General features: G+C 40.1%; 1 protein-coding gene across 23 annotated transcripts in view; it reads right to left on the bottom strand.

The window, feature by feature from the left end:
- Positions 1-21,212, bottom strand: part of GRIP1 (glutamate receptor interacting protein 1) — a 598,510-nt gene that overhangs the window by 342,799 nt on the left and 234,499 nt on the right. For 8 of the 23 annotated variants that reach the window (XM_070271885.1, XM_070271879.1, XM_070271865.1 and 5 more), the window contains exon 1: positions 9,612-10,176. The exons of 9 other annotated variants lie outside the window; for them this stretch is intronic. In XM_070271885.1, coding sequence (XP_070127986.1) covers positions 9,612-9,744 — 133 coding nt within the window. In that variant the 5' untranslated portion in view covers positions 9,745-10,176. Of the gene's footprint in view, positions 1-9,611; positions 10,185-21,212 lie in introns of those variants that run through there. 6 more of the 23 variants (XM_070271880.1, XM_070271870.1, XM_070271861.1 and 3 more) reach the window with 5 other exon arrangements.

Genomic DNA, 21,212 nt, shown 5'->3' on the forward strand with positions numbered 1-21,212 from the left:
TGGCAACCGCAGCCCCATCTTTTTCAATAAAATAAAGTTTTTCTCCAATAACTATGCCTTCTTTGGCTGCAATCATATTTTACCTGTTAGTAAAATACTGCAAAGGCCTTTATGATCAGGACTGGCTTTCAATCTACATTTTCCTAAGAAGAAAAGCATTCAGAATTCCAAACAACTGATTTGACAAATGAACTTTAAGGAAATAGCTTATTCAGAAGATGTCAATGTAAGTATTGTCTTAAAGTGAACAAATACATTTCTAACTCAGGAGGGTCTTATGCCCTAGCCTCCCATCCAGATCGTCACATGGTGGCTCTCTCTCTTCAATCAAGGTCAGCTCAGACATTAATTCTCAACGAAGGATCACCTTAGCTAAAACACTCAGCCCTCCACCACCTCTGACGCTATCTCGTGGTTTGGTCTGATTTTCTCCCTTGCACTTACCACTACTTCTTATTTTCTGTTTCCCTGTTGTATTGCTGGTTCCAGCAGGGCAAGGATCCTCTCTGTCTTCCCTACTACTCTATCTCCAGCACTGAGAATGATGTCTGACACTGGTGGGCATCATCAAGTATTTGCTGAATAAATAACAACGGTGAGATGCTTATCATAAATTGAATCTTCCTTTTCTCGACAGGGTAGGGAAGTAAAGGAAGAAAATTTGAGCATTATACTATATTTTAATTTAAAATATTAATAATTATGAATATTTATTTGGCCATAATCTCATAATATTTTGAATCAAAGAGTTTCTAGAACAGAGACCTTTGAAGGTTTAGTATATTAACTGAAATTCAACTCAATTTCTACACATCTATAGACTTAATTTCTGATATTTAGTTTAAATCCACAAATTCAAAGAACCCAGCTCTATGGTTCAATGTTTCAGAAAAGCTTTTCAGCTCTAAGCTTACATAATAGTTAATGAGATATTGGGTGGAATTCTAACGCTTCAAATAAAAAAGGCATGTAATCAATTCTATTACATATTCTAAAATACCACTGAGAGTGTTTCCCTCTGACATCATGGTGAATTATTCCATATTCTACACTTCATTTGATTTTTTGTTTCTGAGTTCTTGACTGAGCTAATATATAAACACTTCTTGACTGAGCTAATATCTGGGACACTCCATAGTGGAGGAAAAACTCCACCCATTTAGGAGCTGCTAAAAGAAACAAAGAAACATACACATATTCATTTGAGCACCTATCCCTCCATCTTTTTAAAGAAACAACTTAATGATTTTTAAGCAAGCTTACAGAGTTGTGCAACCAGCACCACAGTCTAATTCTTAGAACATTCGCATCATCCCATGCAGAAACCTGTGTCCGTTTGCATCCATATGTGGTCTTTGGAGTCTAGTTTTCCTCGTTTAGCATATTGTTGAGGTTCCTCCATGTTGCAGCAGGTACTCATCCCCTATCTTTCTAAACTTATTCAGAAGTAGCTTTATCTCTAGGACACCACAACTGAATGTACAACACTCATAAAAATCCAGCTCATGAAGCCCAATGCTCATTTTGAGTTCCCTTTGCATAATCAATTTGCACTTAATCCTCTATATGATCGTTACAAGAAATTAATCAAATGGGCAATCCATTCAGTACTCAACGCAAATTCCTTTATCAACGTAGCCACAGGATTAATTCCTCTATCTGTTGAAACTCTCTCTTACATCATGAGAATTGTATGTTTAATCAGTTTTCCTGGTTTAGCCCCAAGAATAGTCAGCCTAAGACTGAGTCAAAAGACCCCTCTTCCTTACCAAGTTCAGCTGGTCCTACGATCCATCCATCAAATACTGACACGTCTTCCAAATCTCTTGAGCCCTAGTCCCTCCCCATAACTCCAGCTTCCACATATGAAGCTGCCTCCTAACAATTCTCCTTGGGCATCTTCTCGGCAACTCAAACTCAGCATGTCAAATATACTTCTTCTGTTCACACTAACGTTTTCCCACAACTGCCATATCTGCCCTTTTACTTATATCTTCCCCTCTAATCCCTTTTATAGAGTAATATACACTACTCTTCCTAAAGTTTAGCTCTTTTCTGGTTATACCTCTACTTAAAACCTACAATAGTGCCACAGTGCCTACACAATGAATTTAAGCTCCTTAGCCTGCCGTTCGTAACTATCCACCCTGCTTTACTTAATACCTTTATGAATAAGCTTTCTTCTATTAACAAGCACTAAGTGCTGGATTATGTCATTTAATTCACAATACCCCTAAGAGGTGGATATTCTTGACCCAATCCCACAGATGAGGAAACTGAGGCACAGACAAGATTGACTTGCCAAGTTCACATATCTATTAAGAGAGAGTGTCAGGATTCCAACTTGGGTAGTTTCATCCAGGCCCCACACCCTTAACCAGCAGGATGCAGCTGCCTCTGTAGAAAGAGAGGTCACCTTAGAGTAAAGAAAGAGTTTTGTTTTCGTTCCCACAAATATCTGTATAAGTGCAGTGTGAGTGTGTGTGTGTACGTGTACACACACATGCACATGCAAATATCCTTTTGGGGGTCTCACTGTCCTACATTTGGCATTCTAAAGTATCTAGTTTCAAGGCACATGCTTATAAGAAAGACTTGCCTTGTAGTATCCAAACCCTCTTTTATGCAGCTGTAGATAACTGTTGGCAGAACTCTGGTGAGACGTGGGTGGGAAAAGTTGTGTGGCTTCCTCTAAAGCAAGATTTAACTCTGAACAGAAAGTGAGGGCAGAGAATGTCAAATGCACAGTAGTCAAGCTGCTGAGAGAAATCATGTCTTCTGCTCCCATTTGCCCACTGGCTGTCTCCTTCCTCCACCTGCTCTGGCTGTGTGCTGGCCTGAGACACAGCTCCACCGACTAGACCTGTCCATGACTCCCTTCTCGGGGTCTGTCGCACTCTGCACTGGACTGTAGCACCCTCATTTTACAGCAAGAAACTGAAGAAGCATAGAGATCCAAGTGATTCACCCAAAGTCACATAGTTTCTCAGTTCCACTAGAAAAATTAAATTTTTGGAGGGTAGAAACTTTAATTGAAAGAATCTAGTTTCCGGGGCTGGCCCCGTGGCCGAGTGGTTAAGTTCGCGCGCTCCGCTGCAGGCGGCCCAGTGTTTCGTTAGTTCGAATCCTGGGCGCGGACATGGCACTGCTCATCGGGCCATGCTGAGGCAGCGTCCCACATGCCACAACTAGAAGGACCCACAACGAAGAATATACAACTATGTACCGGGGGGCTTTGGGGAGAAAAAGGAAAAAATAAAATCTTTAAAAAAAAAAAAGAAAGAAAGAAAGAATCTAGTTTCCATCTCTGGCACTCATTTCTATCACATGAAGATAACCAAATAACCATATGTTCCAAATTTTAAAAATTGCCCACACTACCAAACTAGAAACTAGCCGATCTGAGTTTCAATCCTGGTTCTGGTCCTTTCTAGCTATGTGAACTGCAATTTGGGCAGCCCGAGAGACCTCAAGGACTGGAACTAGTGACTACAAAACTGTGAGGGGCCTCTGGATCTCTCATCTCCATCTCTTTTGCATGTTGACTTGATTCTGTCCCATTCCAGATTGGATTTTACCACGTGATAGAGGGAGTTGAGTGGAATTTGCAAACTCCCAGAGGAACACTTGGATGGACTCAGCTTGGTTTACGTGTCCATTGCCAGACCAATCATCACAGCCAAGGAAATGGTATAATTATGTCAGTTTTGATCAGTGAATAATAACTGAATTGGAGTGGAAACAGGGGTGTTTTAAATACGAGGACTGTTCTTCCCAGGGAAAAAAATGAATTTCAGGGCAGACAGATATCTATTACATCATGCAAACAAAAAGCACTAGAATGTGTTTTTTAGTAAACAAATGAAAGGTTTGGTGACCTTTTAGAAATAAACAAGAGAAGAAAAAAGGAAAGAAAAATTACCACATGGATGTGGGCTCGATATAGAGCTCTTCTGGGTTTGTATACTTAAAATAAAAATAGCATTGAAGGAATTACTCACCTCCACATACCATATGTTACAGCAGTGAAAGAATAATGTGAATAGCGAGGAGGCATGAAATCTTACTGCACATTACATATAAAAGAGTCTATATTTGGGTCAAGACAAAGTTTTGAGTACGTATTGTATTTGCTGCAATATGCAAACAACTTAACATACAATTTATAACTTGTTTAAAAGAGACAGTGGTTTATTCGATGACTTGCCTTGTCTGGAAGGGAATGTGTTTACACTGGAAGGGTTGAAACAGAAGCAGAATGCCCACAGAGCAGGGATGCTGAGAAAGGACTTCCTATACTGAACAGCAGGCTTCCCTAACTGAACTCCAAGCTTCCTCCTAATTCTAATACTCCTGACAGAATTATGCCATTTTAAGTCCCCTAAAGGGACACTTTTTGACAAAAGTGGCTGTATTTGCAAACCACAGAGCAAATGGGAGGTGATACCAAAAACACTGTTAGCTGGCTTTTTTAGTCAATGCCAATCACTACAAATCATCTATAAATAAGACACCACATTAACCTGACTTTGTAGTATTGTGTTAGGAGTTAGTTTTTGTTCAAGAGTTTAGTTTAAGATAAGATGACCCACTGCTCAAAAGAATAAAGCTAACTACAAGGGAAAGGAACTCTCTTCTTCAGGAAGTCTCTCTTCTGGTCTTAGTTCTGCAAGCAGTATTGGGGGCTTGCAAAAGTCACTGGTTTGTATCCTAGTTGATTCAACTAAAAAATATTCGGGTTGGTCCCTCTCTAGGTTAATATTTATTTAAATTATTCCATGTGGGGAAAAAATACAGCTTGAGACAATAAAGTTGATGACACAAAGTACCCCAGACAAATGGGACATGGTAACGAATCAATTTTCAACAAAAAAACTACCCTAGGGCTGGAAAGCAATTCTTAGGAAAGAAAAATGAGCAGAGTAGTCATAAAACAGCAAGTTTGCCCTGTTTCTATATAATCGAGGTTTCTTCTAATTCGTTAGGGATTTGTTGAGCCAAACTAAGTACAGCTAAGGTTTGAATCATCCAGTAACTCATATCTAAGACCCGTCAGTTCGATGATCACTGTTTTTAACATAGAAAACCTTGGAGAGGTAAAGATAACCTACGAAATGTGCTGCCCTCTCTCCTTGCCCTTCTCGCTTCTTCTCCCCCGCTCCTCCCCCACTCCTCCCCCCGACAGGCAGAGGAAGCCCACAGCCCCTTTGATGGTGTGATCAGCTTCTACACATATGGGACCAGGGACCAGCCATCTTCCCAAAGTATACGCAAAAGTGCTCACTTTCTCCTTTTGGCACACTTATCAAGAGAGAGAATCCTAAATAGATGTCAATTCCAGAAGCAGATAGAATGTGGTTACGTGAATTTACAAAAAACCAAAAAAATCTTGTTAACGGAATGAGTGAGAAGAAATTACTTGAACTAATTACCCACACAAGTTCCTAAAAATTCTCACTCTACAAATACCCACTACCAAAACTGTTTTTCCTCCAAGAAGAACACGGTATTTTCCAATGAAACAAAAGAAAGTACGCAGCCCTCAGAAAGTGCAGTTTGAGCATCTCGGGTAGGTCAAAGCCTGAATTGGTTAACTAGGGACCTGAGATGCATACGTTGGTTAACAAAGTAACTCAGCTAACAGTGTTTTTATACACCCACATCAGAATTGTTGCTCATTATCTATTAGAATAGGCAAACAACAACAAAACAATAAAATAATTTGTAAATACAAATGACCTTTCTTCAAAAGGTCTAAACCATATTCACATTCCCCCTCTCTCTAGTCAGTAGGAAAGGTGAGTGGGTCACTCCACCTGCCCTGAGCAGCTTTCCCACACAGCTCTCCTCCCGCCCAGGTGAGTCAGGAGGAGAAGGGAGGAGAGCGGTTACCACGGAGGAACCACGTGCCTAACTCAATGCCATTACACATGTGCAAGGTGCCAGGGCCATAAACAAAAGTGGCTCACATACCTTTCATATTTGTAAGAGACAAACAAATTCCTCTTTTTCAAGTAACTCAGTGCCTATGCGCTGCATGGACCAAGGCAGGTCAGGATTTCCATCATGGATGTGAACACAGTTAAGAGAATGCTTATAAATGGTGCATTATCTGTTTTATAACTTGAATGTTATCCAGTGCGGTTTAATAAAAATATACATAAAAATAGGGCCAGAGGGTTTATTTTTTGTATGACAGATTAATCAAAATATGATCTTCCAGAGCCTTTAAAAAGGCATTGCTATAACATACTATTTAGTGAAAAACAAATAAAAGCACCAAACACAATAAAATTGAATTTCAGGATCCTTTGCTAGCTTTTTGTTACATTCAGTTTTATGAATCAGTTTTGTAGTCAGTGCAAGTTTTTCTTAAGGAAAAACACCAACGGAATCATCTATGTGAGACTTTCATAGTAAATGGCGCTTCTTGGCAGATAAGATTAAATATAAGGTGAGGTCTAGGATGTACCAACATGTTCAGAATTCCACAAGTTTATCAACAGTCTCCACAACTCCCTGATATTCAATGAGAGACTATTATCCTAAAGGAGCAGCAATCTCCCTACTGACAATTCCTGCCAGAAAAACAATCCCTCAGGACATTCAGGGGAATTCTTTGGTTTAAATCCTTCAGCCAATACCTTCACCTGAGTTGTTTTAGAAATAAAACAAAGTTTAAAATGATATAGTGCTAGAACTTGAAAAATCTTAAGAAATAAAGCCACCTCCTGTCACACTTTAGGAGACAAAAACCCAAAAAAGTTTGGTTTTTTGCTCAAAGCATTTGTCTAGTTTATGTAAACTCTAACTCTAGAATTATGAAAGCATAGATGAGCGATGAAAACAGATCTTTAAAAAACCAAATATAGTCATTCAGGCACAATGACATACATCATGTCCATACAAAGTCAGGGAAGATTCAAAGCCAGTCTATCGTCATGATACAATTGCTAAAACTCAATTTTGATGGAGCTACCGAAAAATCATCCATTTTTAGAATAACTTCTCTTTCATAGCATCTGACCCTACTAACATTTTAATTTAGACTCTGGCACTTAATTTGATTATAAGCTGTATTGTGTTTAAGAGGAAGGAAAGGATGGTGAAATTCTGAATCAGAATCACAAGAGAAGAGACATTATTTAGGATGCAGTTAGTCATCAGTTAGCACCTGAGAACATACAGAGGAAGGGCAGACTTCCTGGGGGATTTTCTGGGAAAGTTTTTCAATCTCAGTCTTTCATTACTCTCTATATAAAGTCCTTGTGGTAATCGGGATCACTAGACAAATTGACAAGATAAAGAGTTAAATTCTTTCAAGAAAGAAACACCAGAGGGAGAAAAATAAGATCAACACTTCTGGTTTATCAATAGCACCATTAACTAAGATGGCAATGTCATCAGCAAATTCCACCACGTTTTAAGCCTTAATGTAAATAGTTTTTCTAAGCCATCTAGGGAAACCCGGGGCATAAACTTTCAAATTATGCCAAAGACTAATTAAAATAGATATGCCATAGATGTAATTGAATTCAACCTTATTACCCATTTGAGAGGATGGGTTCTAAGGATCAGTCTCACCCTGTAGTACTTTTCTCCAGCTATTAAGGATAAGTGGATGTCTCCCTACCCAATTCAGAGAGGCCCTGAAGCTGAAGCCGAAGGATGCACCGAGAGGATATTATGTTATATGACATATCTTCTCTAAAAGCCCTGGCTGTTTGACATTTGATGAAATGTCAATTCCCAAGTGCCCGAATCCAACTGTGACACGTTCTGTTGATGATGTAGCAGCTTGAAGCTGGGGACTCAACGTGCATGGAACTCCACAAAGTTGTATGTCATATAATGGGCGCTTGCTGATAAGACAGAGATGAAAACATACCAGTTTTGCATCTGAAGTAAATGACTCTTGATGTTTAGCATCTTATTCTTAGCACGACTTTGACAAATCAGATAAATTAAGTCAGGGGTCTCTTGAAGTTGCTGCACTTGATGTAAAAAGACTTCTGCCTTCGCTCTATTATTCTCTTACCTCTAGTTTGGGGATATTTCTTAGATATCTCCATAAATATTTCTCCTTGTGGGCACATTTTGTAAACTTACAAAATATTTGTTATTTTTAAATTCTTACCGAAAGTAGTAGGATGCAGGCATGTGAGAGAGATTGATTCTGTTTGTACAAACGTTACTATACAAAACCAAGAAGGTGTGAATTTGATTCAGCATCCATTGGTCCTAAGAATCTGTACAATGAACATCAATGTAATTAAAAGTTCCTAAGCTTCTTTTTTTTCCTCATTCTCCAAGTTTTCAGAATTACGTACGCAAGCCAACAGTAGTTTTTGATGTGACACAAATCTCAGTTAAATTCTTGAATATATTATGGAAACTAAATTTAGGAAACATTGTCACCACATTAGCACACATTATTCACGTAAAAGCTTTATGAAAGACAAATCTCTCTACAACTCAGAGACTACTCTGTAAAAGCAACATAGCCCTATTACTCAAGAAAATGTCAAAGAATTTTGCATTATTGTGTTACTGCCACCACAGGAATTTCAACCCTCAACTTTCCTCAATCACAACAGAATTTCTGGCACTTAGAGCTAATTCTCACGGATTTTAATACCACAGAAATGGAATCTAAATTATTTATTAGTCAATGCTCAGAGGTTGTAAATGGGATATATTCAAGATTAGACATCAAAAGGCTAGAAAGAATTAAACTTGAAATACAAGTTTATAAAGATCCTTATTCAAGAAGACAAAAACTTTTTAATTTTGTAAGTGTAGATCATATATAACTGTCAGTTTCCCCAATTAAGGGCACCTCATAAAGCCACTGATAGCTTTATGAAGCTGCTTTTTCTCTCTGCACCCTTAGGCATTTCCAGCCATTTAAAATCTATTGAGACAAGTCTAAATCCTCACCAGAAACTTGCAGCACTGATAAGAACAAGAAAAATTCTAGTCCTCTACTATTTATAAGGTAATTTACAAATGTCTTAATACGGATGTATTGTTTTATTCTATAGGTATTGCTGCTTCTAGTTGATAGCAAAGTTTCCTTCATTTAATAACAAAATTATGAACGTGTATCAGAGAAAAGCATTTGAACTTCCTTCTACAAACCACCCCTCAGATTAATCACAGAAACTGTCTGGAAGTCAGTATCAGGAGCTTTAATCATCAGCATCGACTTGAACATGAACAACTGTTTCTTCCAAATAAGCTGGCCTTCCCTATTCAGGAAGGAAAAACCCAGTTATTTAAGAACAACAACTTCAACAGAAAATATGCTTACCACCTACTACACTGGTTTGCAAGACACTTTTTTGAATGGCTCATTAAAATGATAACAATCAATTAATTGAACCTAAAATACTAACGTGTATAGACCTCGACTGGTTACACGGTCTAGATGCTATCTGATGGCTATTCTTGCAACAAATCAAGCAAAACGTAGCACTTCAGTACTTACAGACGGCTCACAGAGAACACCATCTGGGAAACCTTTTGCTTTTAAGACTAAAGCTCCACACAAGGTTTATTGTTAGCCCCGGCATGCGAGAAGGAACGGAGGGTGGAGGGGGGGCGCTTACTTCGAAAATGCTCTGCCGCGTAATAATAGACATCCTCATAGCCCTCGTGGTAATCCTCTTCTGGCCGGTACTTTTTCCCCTTTCTTCTCCTAGATCTTCTTATCTGCTTGACAAAACCCAGGAAGCGGTCCATCTCTCACTCACCCTGCAGCCTGGCTCAGCCAGCACCAGAGCGGAGCAACAGCCCAGCTGCTCAGGGAGCTGGAGGAGCATGGATGCCCGACACAAACCTGGGGCCGGAGGCGCTACCTTCCATCTGCCTCTGTGCCACCATCAACGCAGAGATTCTAGCCAGGAGAGGGGAAAAATCACAGCGATATGGGTTTGACAAGATTTCTTACTTTGCTCAATAAACTGTCAAATGCACAATTCAAAAAGGAAAAAAAAAAAAAGGAAAAGAGAGAGAAAGTGAAATGCCAATGAAAGACTAAGAGGAAAAAATAAACAGCAAAGCTTTGGACTTCAAAACAAAACAGAACAAAGTTCAACAAGAGATTCAGCTGAGGCGAGAGGAGCGCCGGCGCTGGAAATCCACTATCCAGCGTCTCCATCACCGGGCGGGGGTGGAGGAGCAGAGAGGGGCGGGGAAACTTGTTAGTCAGCGGACTGAACCAACGCGAGAGACCGAACCGACTTTCTTACCTGCCAATCCCACCCCCAATCCTAGCACCCTTGATGGCGAAGCACGTGCTTGGGAAACTTCTTCGAAAGCTATTGTTTTGAATTGGGGCGGACGGATTAACCCCTTGTGCGCGCTTGCATAACATATTAATGAGCAGCAAAGTGGTTTCCTCCATACGTACTCCCTCTTGCTGACAAAAGTGTGCTGTATGTGTTAATTGGAGCAGCAGAGAGAAGGCTCAGCAGCTGCTTTCAAATGACACATTTACCCACTGGGCATTAATGTATTCCAATCGCTGTTTGATCTAAATATTAAAATGCACTTCACCGAGAGGCTGCTGAAAGCCTAGTAACAGCATACCATAGTAAGCAAATAAAGGACACCGCATGGTTTTGGGGATAAGAAATACAAGCAATCCGACTCTGCTTACACTGAACTCAAATATACATCCAGCTGAGTTGTTAGACTTTAAAAAAAATAATAAATAAAAACAAATGGGCTAAAGAACAAATAAAACTTAGTTCTTCTTGGTGAATAAGGAGGGGGGAGAGAAGTTTCAATACACACACACCCTGTTCATCCTTTGGCTCTAAAATCACAGTTTTTTCTTTAAGTAGGACAATCAGAAACACTTCAGAGAAGACCAAGGAGGTACTCTAAAGTCTACACAGGCCAGCGTTTCTCATGGAGCTTCTTTCTCTCTCTAGCTTCTTTCTTCAGGGCTTTAAATGAATGTGAATTTTTAACACCAGGAAAAATTCAATTTGTTTATAATAGAATTAATCAAACATGTCAGCAAATTACCTAGTAAACTAATAATATGCTGCAGCTCCATGTTCCCAGAAATGTAATTTTTTAAAGAGCTGCTTACTGTATAAAGATCGTCAGTATCTATGTAATATCAAGCCTGTAGGGCCATCCTAGAGGGAAATGACTGCACGACGCAATTTGCTGTTAGATTCACAGGCAATCTGCCTCTCTCTAGGTCTAGCTCTCTGTATTCAGATAGTAAGTGCTAATGATGGGTAGGGAGACATTTACTGAAAGAGGTAAATATTCAACAACCAAAAATATTTCCGCTCTGAAATATGTAAAGTTAGGTCGAATGGTTACATGAATTTCCCCAGTTCCTAGAGATTTGCCATTTTTTATGCCTTACAAGTGAGTTTGTGAAGAGAAACACAAACTTAATGATGCTGACAAAAAGATGCTATAAAATGTTTCACGAACATCTTTAAACAAAAAATCACTTGTCCTTAGGTTCCAAATCCTTTATTTACTATTCTGACTCCCTCAACCAAAATAAACTAGAACAATTAAAAAACAGTGAACTAGAAATGTGAAGATCTGGAGTCTAGATCTTGAATAGGTCACTAAATAAGTGATAATAACAAGACATCATCTTTTCATTTAATTCTCCTATGAACCTTTATAATGAGGTGATATTTCTATGGATGAAGAAAGAAGGTTCAAAGATGTTTTAGTGGTTTGTCCAAGATTGTGAAGGTAACACTGCTAAGTACCACCTCGTACCAGGGTTTTTTTTCATACAAATTCAGAGGTTATATCTAAGAATTATTTGCATTCAGTGTTTCATGGTTTTCTATATAAGTTTGCTATTCACATGGAATTTGAAAATAGTTGACTTTCATTTTTTAAATGAGCTAAACATATGTCTTGGTGTATGTGATTAATTTGTCACATACACTTAACCCTAGAGTTTATACAGGCAACAAATTTTACCCAAATACACCTGAATTATAACTCCTAAATTAGTGGAGGACACATTATTTAAGTTTTGTAGTTTTAAGCTCCCAGTTCAATCTAAAAGGACGGACAGTATAGAACAGATGAGGCTTTGAGAGAGAGAAGATCCTTTTTGCATAGACCAACTGAAAACATTCCCCTACAGTTTACTGCTTTTTAATTTCAGTATTTAAAGAGAACAAGATTTCCGCAGGCAGTGGTAAGCATCCATTTTTGAACAGAACCCATGCAAAGTAAAATTGTCTACATAACAAACTGTTTTCAGAAATTATGCTTAAAGTACCTTTCTATTATTTTCCCAGTTTTGAAGGGTTTTATTTGGGAGGTTAACATTTCAGTATCTGATTACAACGACAAGATTTTTATACAAGATGAAGTTTGGCGGTGCTGGGGAAGAGTTTAGAGTTTGGCCATATACTTGGAGCAGTGTGGTGGAGGAGCCAACAGCCTTATTAGGACAATCCTGGATGCTTGGGGAGCAGGAATAGGGCATCTGCTATTTACAGGAGGTCTACTTGGGGCGCAGAGAATGAAAGAACGTGGCAGCGTGCCATGTGAGGGGGGGAGCTTGTGTGTATGTGTCACAATTCAAAAGACAAAAGGCAAGACACTGCCACTCTGCCTGAGGGGTGGTGCAGGTGGACCAGATCCTGTGTCCATATCTCTGAATTTTTCCCATCTTCTATCCTAAATCCTCCATGCTTAGCAATGGAGGGCCAACCTAAAATCTACAAGGACTTGCTGTCAGGCAGCAGTCAGCTAACACCCACAACAGTTGACAAACAGTCGAGTGCAGTTCAATTCTACTCAGTTAGTCGTACTACTGTTTCTGTAGAGAAAACCACCCTTTCACACTGTAGCATAAACACTGGTAAGTGGTGTGACTCACCAGTTATTGCACTCTACAGTCTAAACTGATGAGACAGTTTAGAGGTTGCAAATGGAAGTTCACAGAACAAGTATCTCCCACAATGTGTTTTGTTTGGCTCCCATAAGTGTTGTTTAGTCTGTTTGCTTTTTCAACTGGAGCCATTCTAAAAGTCAGGAAATTCATAAATAAATCAGACATTTCCTTTTCTCTTGAAGAGTCAAAAGATCAGGCAACTCTGGGCCCAGTTCCAACATGGCAACTATTGATTAGAGCCGAGTCGTGGCTGCCACCCAGAAATAAATATATGCTTTCCACTTAGTCACGGTGCCCTCCCCAGGCCCAGCTCTCTCCCTCAGCCACCAGCTGGCCCCCGCAGGCATTTGTGCTGCGAACCCTGGTTGAGGGGCTTTTCTCACTAGCCAGTTCTAAAATATTAATTTCTTTAAGAGAAATTTCAGCTCCCCTATATTTTTGTGTAAATAAAGCAGATTATTATGCCAAATTGGTTTTAACTAAGCTAAATGTTCACTAAACAATAAAATTAAATTTCTTAGAAAGAACTTGTTTACATGAGAAAATAAAGTAGGTTGCATTATTCAACAAAATGTGCTTCAACCAAGAATAGCAAATATAGGTGAGTAAATATTAAAAAAATTTTAAAAAGCGAATTCTTTTCTCCCTGAGAAGTAGGCAATTGCCTGACTAGCATCTGCGTGGTTTCCAAACCCTTCTGAATTAGGTTCTCCGTCCCCTTTTAGGAAAAGAGGGCTAGACCAACTACTGAGATTAAATCTTCCATTTACAACCGTCCCCTAGATCACTGATTAAATAGTGCCTTCTGTGTTTACTTAGATTCAGTAATGGTCCCAGTATTTACTGAGGAGCAGTAAGGGACATCTGGTCTATTAGAGACATCTCTCAGACATTGAGTCAATCTAGCCCTTTCAGATGCCATGGCATTTGCATGTGATGCCAAGGACTGTGGCAGACTCCCTGTGACCTTAGGGGAGACACTCTGACGTGCTGTGGATGGCAGACTAGGGAATATGCTCTGGTCCCTGGTAATGAAGGTATTCTTAACCCTGCCAGACCCAACACCACTTTACGTACAAATGACTTGTGATATCCCCCTTTACTAGTCTAAATGAAATTCATAGATCATGTGACATATGCACACATAATCTAAACATAAAATGTATTCATAATGATATATATTTAAATATATGTTTAATAATATGTATTTAAATTAGTAAATCTGAGGACATGACCATACCAGAAGATGTAGTTAGATCCTTGCACCTACCTCTAATGAACAATTTCAAATGTAAGAGATGATCAGAAGCCATTCCATACAATGTACAGAAAATACCAGGCTCGAGCCACAGGTGGACACCCCAGCAAAAATTAGTACATTCGCTATATATTAAAATCGTGAAAAACACTTCATGTCAAGAGAATGAAAAGATGAATCACAGACTGGGAGGAAATATTTGCAAAAGATACATCTGATAAATGGCTGTCATCCAAAATATACAATTCTTAAAACTCAACAATAAGAAAGCAACCACCCGATTAAACAAAGGGCCAAAGACTTTAACAGACACCTCACCAAAGCAGAGATACAGATGGCAAAAAAGCATATGAAAAGATGCTCCACATCATATGCCATCAAGGAAACTCAAATTAAAGCAACAATGAGTAAAAACTACCACACCTCTCAGAATGGCCCAAATCTGGAATTCTGACAACACCAAATGCTGGCAAGGATATGGAGCAACAGGAACTTTCATTCATTGCTGGTGGGAATGCAAAATGGAACAGCCACTTTGGAAGACAGTTTGGCAGTTTTTACAAAACTAAACATATTGTTACCATATGATCCAGCAATCATGTTCCTTAGTATTTACCCAAGGGAGTTGAAAACATGTCCATGCAAAAATCTGCACTCGGATGTTTATAGCAGCTTTATTCATCACTGCCAAAACTTGGAAGCAACTAAGATGTCCTTCAGAAGGTGCATGGATAAATAAGCTGTGATACATCAGATAATGGAATATTATTCAGTGCTAAAGAGAATGAGCTATCAAGCCACTAAAAGACATGGAGGAAACTTAAATACATATTACTAAGTGAAAGAAGCCAATATGAAAAGGCTATTTACCATATGATTCCAACCATGTGACATCCTGGAAAAGGCAAAATTATGGAGACAGGAAAAAGATCAGTGGTTGCCAGAAGTTAGAGGGGAGAGAAGAATGAAGAGGCAAAGCATTGAGGGTTTTTAGGGCAGTGAAACTACTCTGTATGATACTGTAACGGGGGATACACGTCATTATACATTTGTTCCAACCCACTGAATGTACAACAGCAAGAGTGAACCCTGCGGTAGACTGTGGACTCTGGGTGATGACGACGTGTGAACATAGGTTCCTTGACAGTAACAAATGTGCCACTCTGATGCAGGATGTTGAAATGGGAGAAGCTATGTGTGTGCAGGGGCAGGGCTATACGGGAAATCTCCGTACCTTCTGTTCAATTTTGCTGTGAATCTTAAACTGCTCTGAACAATAAAGTCTTTTGAAAAGAAAAAACAAATACATTAAGCCTCTGTATATAACACTGTTAGCTTCTAGGCTCAAATAATTATAAATAAGCTTTCACTTACAGGAATGTTTATGCACATAGATATTTGAAAGTTCTGCAGACGCAGGACAAGTTTTCAGCATGGAAGGATTTCCTCCTCATTTTGTACTTCTAGCACCCCAGGCCCCCACCCGCGAAATGCTGGTAGCCTCTCTCCCCTCCCGTCCTGCCCAGCAGTATGAGAGTCCAAAGCGCCCCTGGAAACTTCCCAACCACACCAACAGGGCATTTGGGGTTGCTCTGGCTGAAAACCACGGGCTACATTAACCACTCAAACGCTGCCCCACCCCTGGAATTCTTCCTGTGTCCTGTAAGACCTCCCCACGCCTCTTCATTCTCCTGGTTTAAGATCCACTGAAGGGTGGAGACTAATTTCATTACTCAGTTATTTCAGCAGCTCATATTCAAGATACAAAAATCTGAAGGGTATAACATTCACATTTTCTGTATTCTTGCTCTTCATGAATTTGTACAAAATGTTAGAGAAACCAAGTTCCAAAATAAATGCTTCAAATTAAAAATAAGTGCTTCACACAAAGCCCAAAGCATCTAAATGATTATTCTGCCATAACCACACTTGGATCTCCTAGAAGGAAATGCTGTCTGTTGGTAGACTAGAATGAAGTCATTCTAGATAAAATCACCGAGGCCCTGCAATCAAGGAACACTCGAGTTCTTACACTTATTTAAGTAATGAAAACACTTGTTTCCATTGTGAAAAAAAATAAATAGTAAAACAACAGCTCATGGTCCAAACGGCGCTCATCAGAGCCTGAAGTCAAGTGCTTTCAGAGTAAAAGGGAACTTCCCTAAACCGTCCTCAGGCACACACAGCTGGGGTAAGAGGACACATCCACGCAGAGATGGGCACTCACATGTTCCTGGAGCTCAGGAAATCCCTCTGTTGCACTCACATGTTCCTGGAGCTCAGGAAATCCCTCTGTTGCATTCACATGTTCCTGGAGCTCAGGAAATCCCTCTGTTGCATTCACATGTTGGCAATGCCAAGATACTAAAGTTAACAAAAGATACAGTTCTAATGACATGGACTTTTCTTAAGAATTTAGATTCACAAAATATTGATGCTAAGAGATTTCGGAGCTCATTCCCAGACTCTCTCCTCTCCCCTCCCCACGAGCATGCAAACCCCAGGGTCCCACCAGCTTCACACTGGAAATCCTTAGCCCCCTCCTCCTGAAGCACCCCAACTCTGCTCTGGGAGCAGAAGAGTGGAGTTCTCTGCACACCAATGAACTGTGCTTCCGCCTCTTCCACAACAATCAGTCTCCCCCTCACGGTCTAGCTGGTTAAGGCCGAGTAGCCATCATTACTAATTCGAGGGATGTCAAATGGTCTGCATATTTATATTCGATATGCTACCTTTGTTTTAGTTCAGGGAAAATCATAAATATACATTTAACTTATGACTTTTAACCTTCTTTGCTATTTTTTCTATAAGCCTCTTTACAGTAAATTAATCAATAATAATGACAACAAAAACATCACATCTAAATATTTCTTGCTATGCATCAGTCTTCAAGAGCATCACCTACTCATTTAATCCTCCCCACAATCTTATGAAGTTGGTCCGATCACGTATCTTCATTTGTAGATGAGGAAGGGAGATACAGACAAGTTAACTAACTTGCTCTCAGCCACATAGCTGAGGACAGCACATTTACCAGTCTGAAATGAAATTCATAGGTTATATAACCTTCACAGATAAAATTTAAAATGTATAACCTCCTAATAACAAACCAGGCAGTTTAGAGTCTATGCCCTTAACTATCATGCTATGCTGCCTCTCAAGAGTTATTCTACTTTAATAGTATTTTTTTTCCCTGAGGAAGATTAGCCCTGAGCTAACATCTGTGCCAATCCTCCTCCACTTTATATATGGGTCACCACCACAGCATGGTTGACCTGTGGTGTAGGTCTGTGCCCAGGATATGAACCCGTGGATCCAGGCCGCTGAAGTAGAGCACACACTGAACTCAACCACTATGCCCTGGGGCTGGCCCCTTAAGAGTATTTTCTGAATGAAGATTATAACAGATTGCTATGGCATTTAGATGTCACTGTATACACTCAAATGAGTGATCTAATGGATTCATTTAAAATTTATAATATGCTAGAAATGATCTATCTTGCAAATATACAAATGATGAAAAGTACCATGAAAAACTTTAGATGTGAAGTTAAAAATCTGTAGGGAATGCATTTGTTTTCGAAACTGCCCTTAGTGCAAAAACGTTTGAGACCCCTGCCTAAATGTAGTGGTGGTTCCTTTTCACCTTTGTATCCTTAGCTGGGAGAACATGTTCTATGCTCAGTGTCTGATGAGTGGAGGAAAGATGGAATGAAGAGTGAATAGATGGATGAATGAATAATTGATTAAATGAAGCTAAAGAGACAAGAGGCAAAGCTAAGCTTGCTCACTGGGAGTGGGAGAGCTGTTATATAACGTCAATATAGCTGTGTTCTGTCCTCCTGGGCTAACAGGTCACAGGGAGGACAGGGATGTGAGAAGAGGCATGGAAGACACAAGTTTTGGCTTGCTGTCTTGCCCTCCCGTGATGCTCCAAGAGAACACACCTAGCAATCCACGGCCCCTTTAAGTGGAGACAGACCTGAACAGAGATGCATGGAGACAACCTAAGCCACAGCTCCAGCCAAGCCCACAGGTCTGGCAGCCTGAAGCCGAGCTGCCAGGTTGAGCCCAGCCTTGATTAACCCCACTGCAAACTCCCTGCAGACCAGTGAGCAGAAGAGTGCAAACGATTGTTGCTGTGAACCACTGGATTTGGGGAGTGACTCATAATGCAGCCATACAGTACATGCTGACCAAGGTACCACTGCATACTCATCTGTTACAGCTCCCGCCGTCCTACGACGTCTATCCTTTATCTGTCTCTCTGACTAGACTGGGAGGCACAGAGAACAAGAGCCGTATCTTATTGACGTTTAGATCTTCGGTCTCTGGCACAGTACTGGGCTGAGAGTGGACATCACATGTTTAAGATGGAATGAATGGACGAAATAATGAAGTGTTACATAATTTCCAAGGTTTCTCTCAGTTCTAATTGTAACCACTCAAGCACCCAACCCCGGGCTGAATAGACCCAAATACACATTGGGGAGCCTCAGAAAGAGAACAATGGTTGCATAGGAATAGTCCCAGCACGTGACTGGCAACCATCATTGTTCCTGTTGTTCCAAGAATGTGCATCTTGACACATGATACACTCATGAGGAGAATGCTACCTGGGTCCTCCCAAAATTAAGATCAGGATGTGAAAGATCCTCTTCAGTTTGAGGATCAGTCAAGGCTACTTGTTAGAAAATCTAAATTAGGCTTGGCCTTAACTCTTAACAAAAAAAAAACGCACTCCTTACTTTCTTTGGATCTTGAAAACCCTATTTCTGCTTTTTTCTATGTTTTTTATTTTTAACCCCTGGTAGATGTTTTTGGAATTGGCTGTTTCCAGAATTCTGGATTATGCAAGAATAATCCCATAATCCATGCAGCTCAAAGGTCAGTCCAAGGAAGGAAATTCTGGTCTACCCATTGAAGTTTCACTGATTGTAACTAATTGTTTCTTGTCAGGAAATTCAGCCTCATGGTGAGAACAAAAGTAAAATGTTATCAAGAAAGTTTGGAAATTGGAGAGTTACCCTCAGTTGATCAACTTTAACCTCTATTCTTTTTTGTACAAAGATTAAATATTCCTGAAAAAGAAATACAAACCATTGGATTATTTTTTTCAAGAAGAATGACAGAAAGTCAGAGTGAGCTTGTTGCTAAGTCTTTCAAAATATCCAAATTAGTTTTGCAAGTGTGCATAATATCCATTATTTGCCTAAATTAAATTTTTGTCTGCACTGACTTTACGAAAATGGGTATATAGTATACTGAACAGGTATGGACAACATTACGCCTTTTAAATATTTCATTGCTGGTGGATGATGCAAGGTTAAATAAACAGAGAGAAGCACCTTAGTCCAATCTATAACTGGTACTATGCCATTAAATGGAAGGAGAATGCTATTCTGTTTGTATTGTCACCCACATAGTTTGCACCCACTGAGCTCCAGATTCACATAACCATATCCAACTTCCTACTGAGGCGCCTAACAGGCATCTCCAAGACAGCAAGCTCAGAAACTCTAGGCCCAGCCCTCACCTGTACCTCCCCTCATAGTTCCATCTTGGCCAACAGTATTATCCTTCTACTTGTTCAAACCAAAATCCTTGATTCCCCTCCTTTAGACTTTACCCTCATCCAATTTACCAGCCATGCCTTCAAAACAAATCCCAAATCTACCCACTTTCCTATGTTCCGCTGCTACTCTAAAGCCAGCCAGCATTCTTTCTAACCAGGCACCTCATTTCTGCTCTTGCTGTTTTCCAGTCAACAAGCAGAACGATCAGATTAAACATACATCAGATAAGGTCACTTCCCTGCTTAAAACTCTGCAATGAATTCTATGTGCTCCTACTGCACAGAAAATAAAACTCCACAATCCTCATCAGGGCCTTTAAAGCCCACGTTGAGCGGTCTCTCCCTATCTCCTAGCTTCTCCTTGTGTTGCTCCACAGTGACCGCTCCTGTCCCCAGCAAAGTGCCAACCAAGCTCAGAGCCCTTGTCCTGCCTGGTGACTCTGTGCCAAATGCACTGCCCTGAGATCTTTGCATGGATGGGTCTTTCTGTATTACTCTGGTCTCAGCTCAAATTCTGTCTCCGCCTGGTGAGGTCACCCCAGATCCCCCCACCCTAATATCGTCCTCACAGTCACTTTCCATTGTAACACCCAGTCACTCTTCCCTGTCAGAAATTACTGCTTGATAATGTGCTGACTTGGATGTGATCCATTTCTTCTCTTCCAGAATATGCCCTCCCTCTGTGAGAGTCAGGACCTTTGCGCCTCGGGGCATGAACAGCGCCTAGAAAGCTCCTGTGGAATGAAGGAGTCAGATTTAGCCTGAGATAAGCACATACTGCTCATGGTTCATGGAAACACACTATTTAAATTATACAAGTTTCCTTCCTAAAAGGGGTATCAGGCACCAAAATCAGCCAGCAAGGATATGAAATAGGACCAGTTCTAAAGGTTGGTCAGAGCTGGCGTGGATTAAGCAGCTAGCATGCACAGATGCTAAATGCATTTTACAGAGTGAATAAACGAATCTTTAAAGCTAAAGATGTCCCAAAAGCCCTTAGAAACTAACGGCTTTAAACTCTTCACTAAACTTGTAACTAAAGCTAATATCAAGTAGAAAGAAGCTTAGAATTCTCCCCATCTCCTGTTGCACACCACTGCTTCAAAACCACAGAGTGTGCGATATGCACGTGGGAGCAAGTGAGCAAGTAAACGCACAAGCCGAAGAAGGAAGCAGCCAAAGGCTCAACAGGAAAAGCCAAGAAGAGGGGCAGGAAGCCAGGGTAACCCAAAGTGGACAACAGCTTTTGAAAACCAACAACTCGTAAGCATTGTGACAGCCACCCAGACAAGCATGCTGTGAATGACAGCTAGAATTGTGGGTCTAAGAAATAGCTTTAAGAGAAAAAGGTCAGGAAGGTAAGATGAATCATATGGCAAAGCACTTAGAGGAAGGAAAAGAAGAGAAATTTAAATTAGATTAGTCATCACAACTCAGAAAAAAAGTGAGACTAGAGGAAACTATTTTAAATACCA

This window comes from Equus caballus, chromosome 6 (genome assembly GCF_041296265.1).
Source record: "Equus caballus isolate H_3958 breed thoroughbred chromosome 6, TB-T2T, whole genome shotgun sequence".
Lineage (NCBI taxonomy): Eukaryota > Metazoa > Chordata > Mammalia > Perissodactyla > Equidae > Equus > Equus caballus.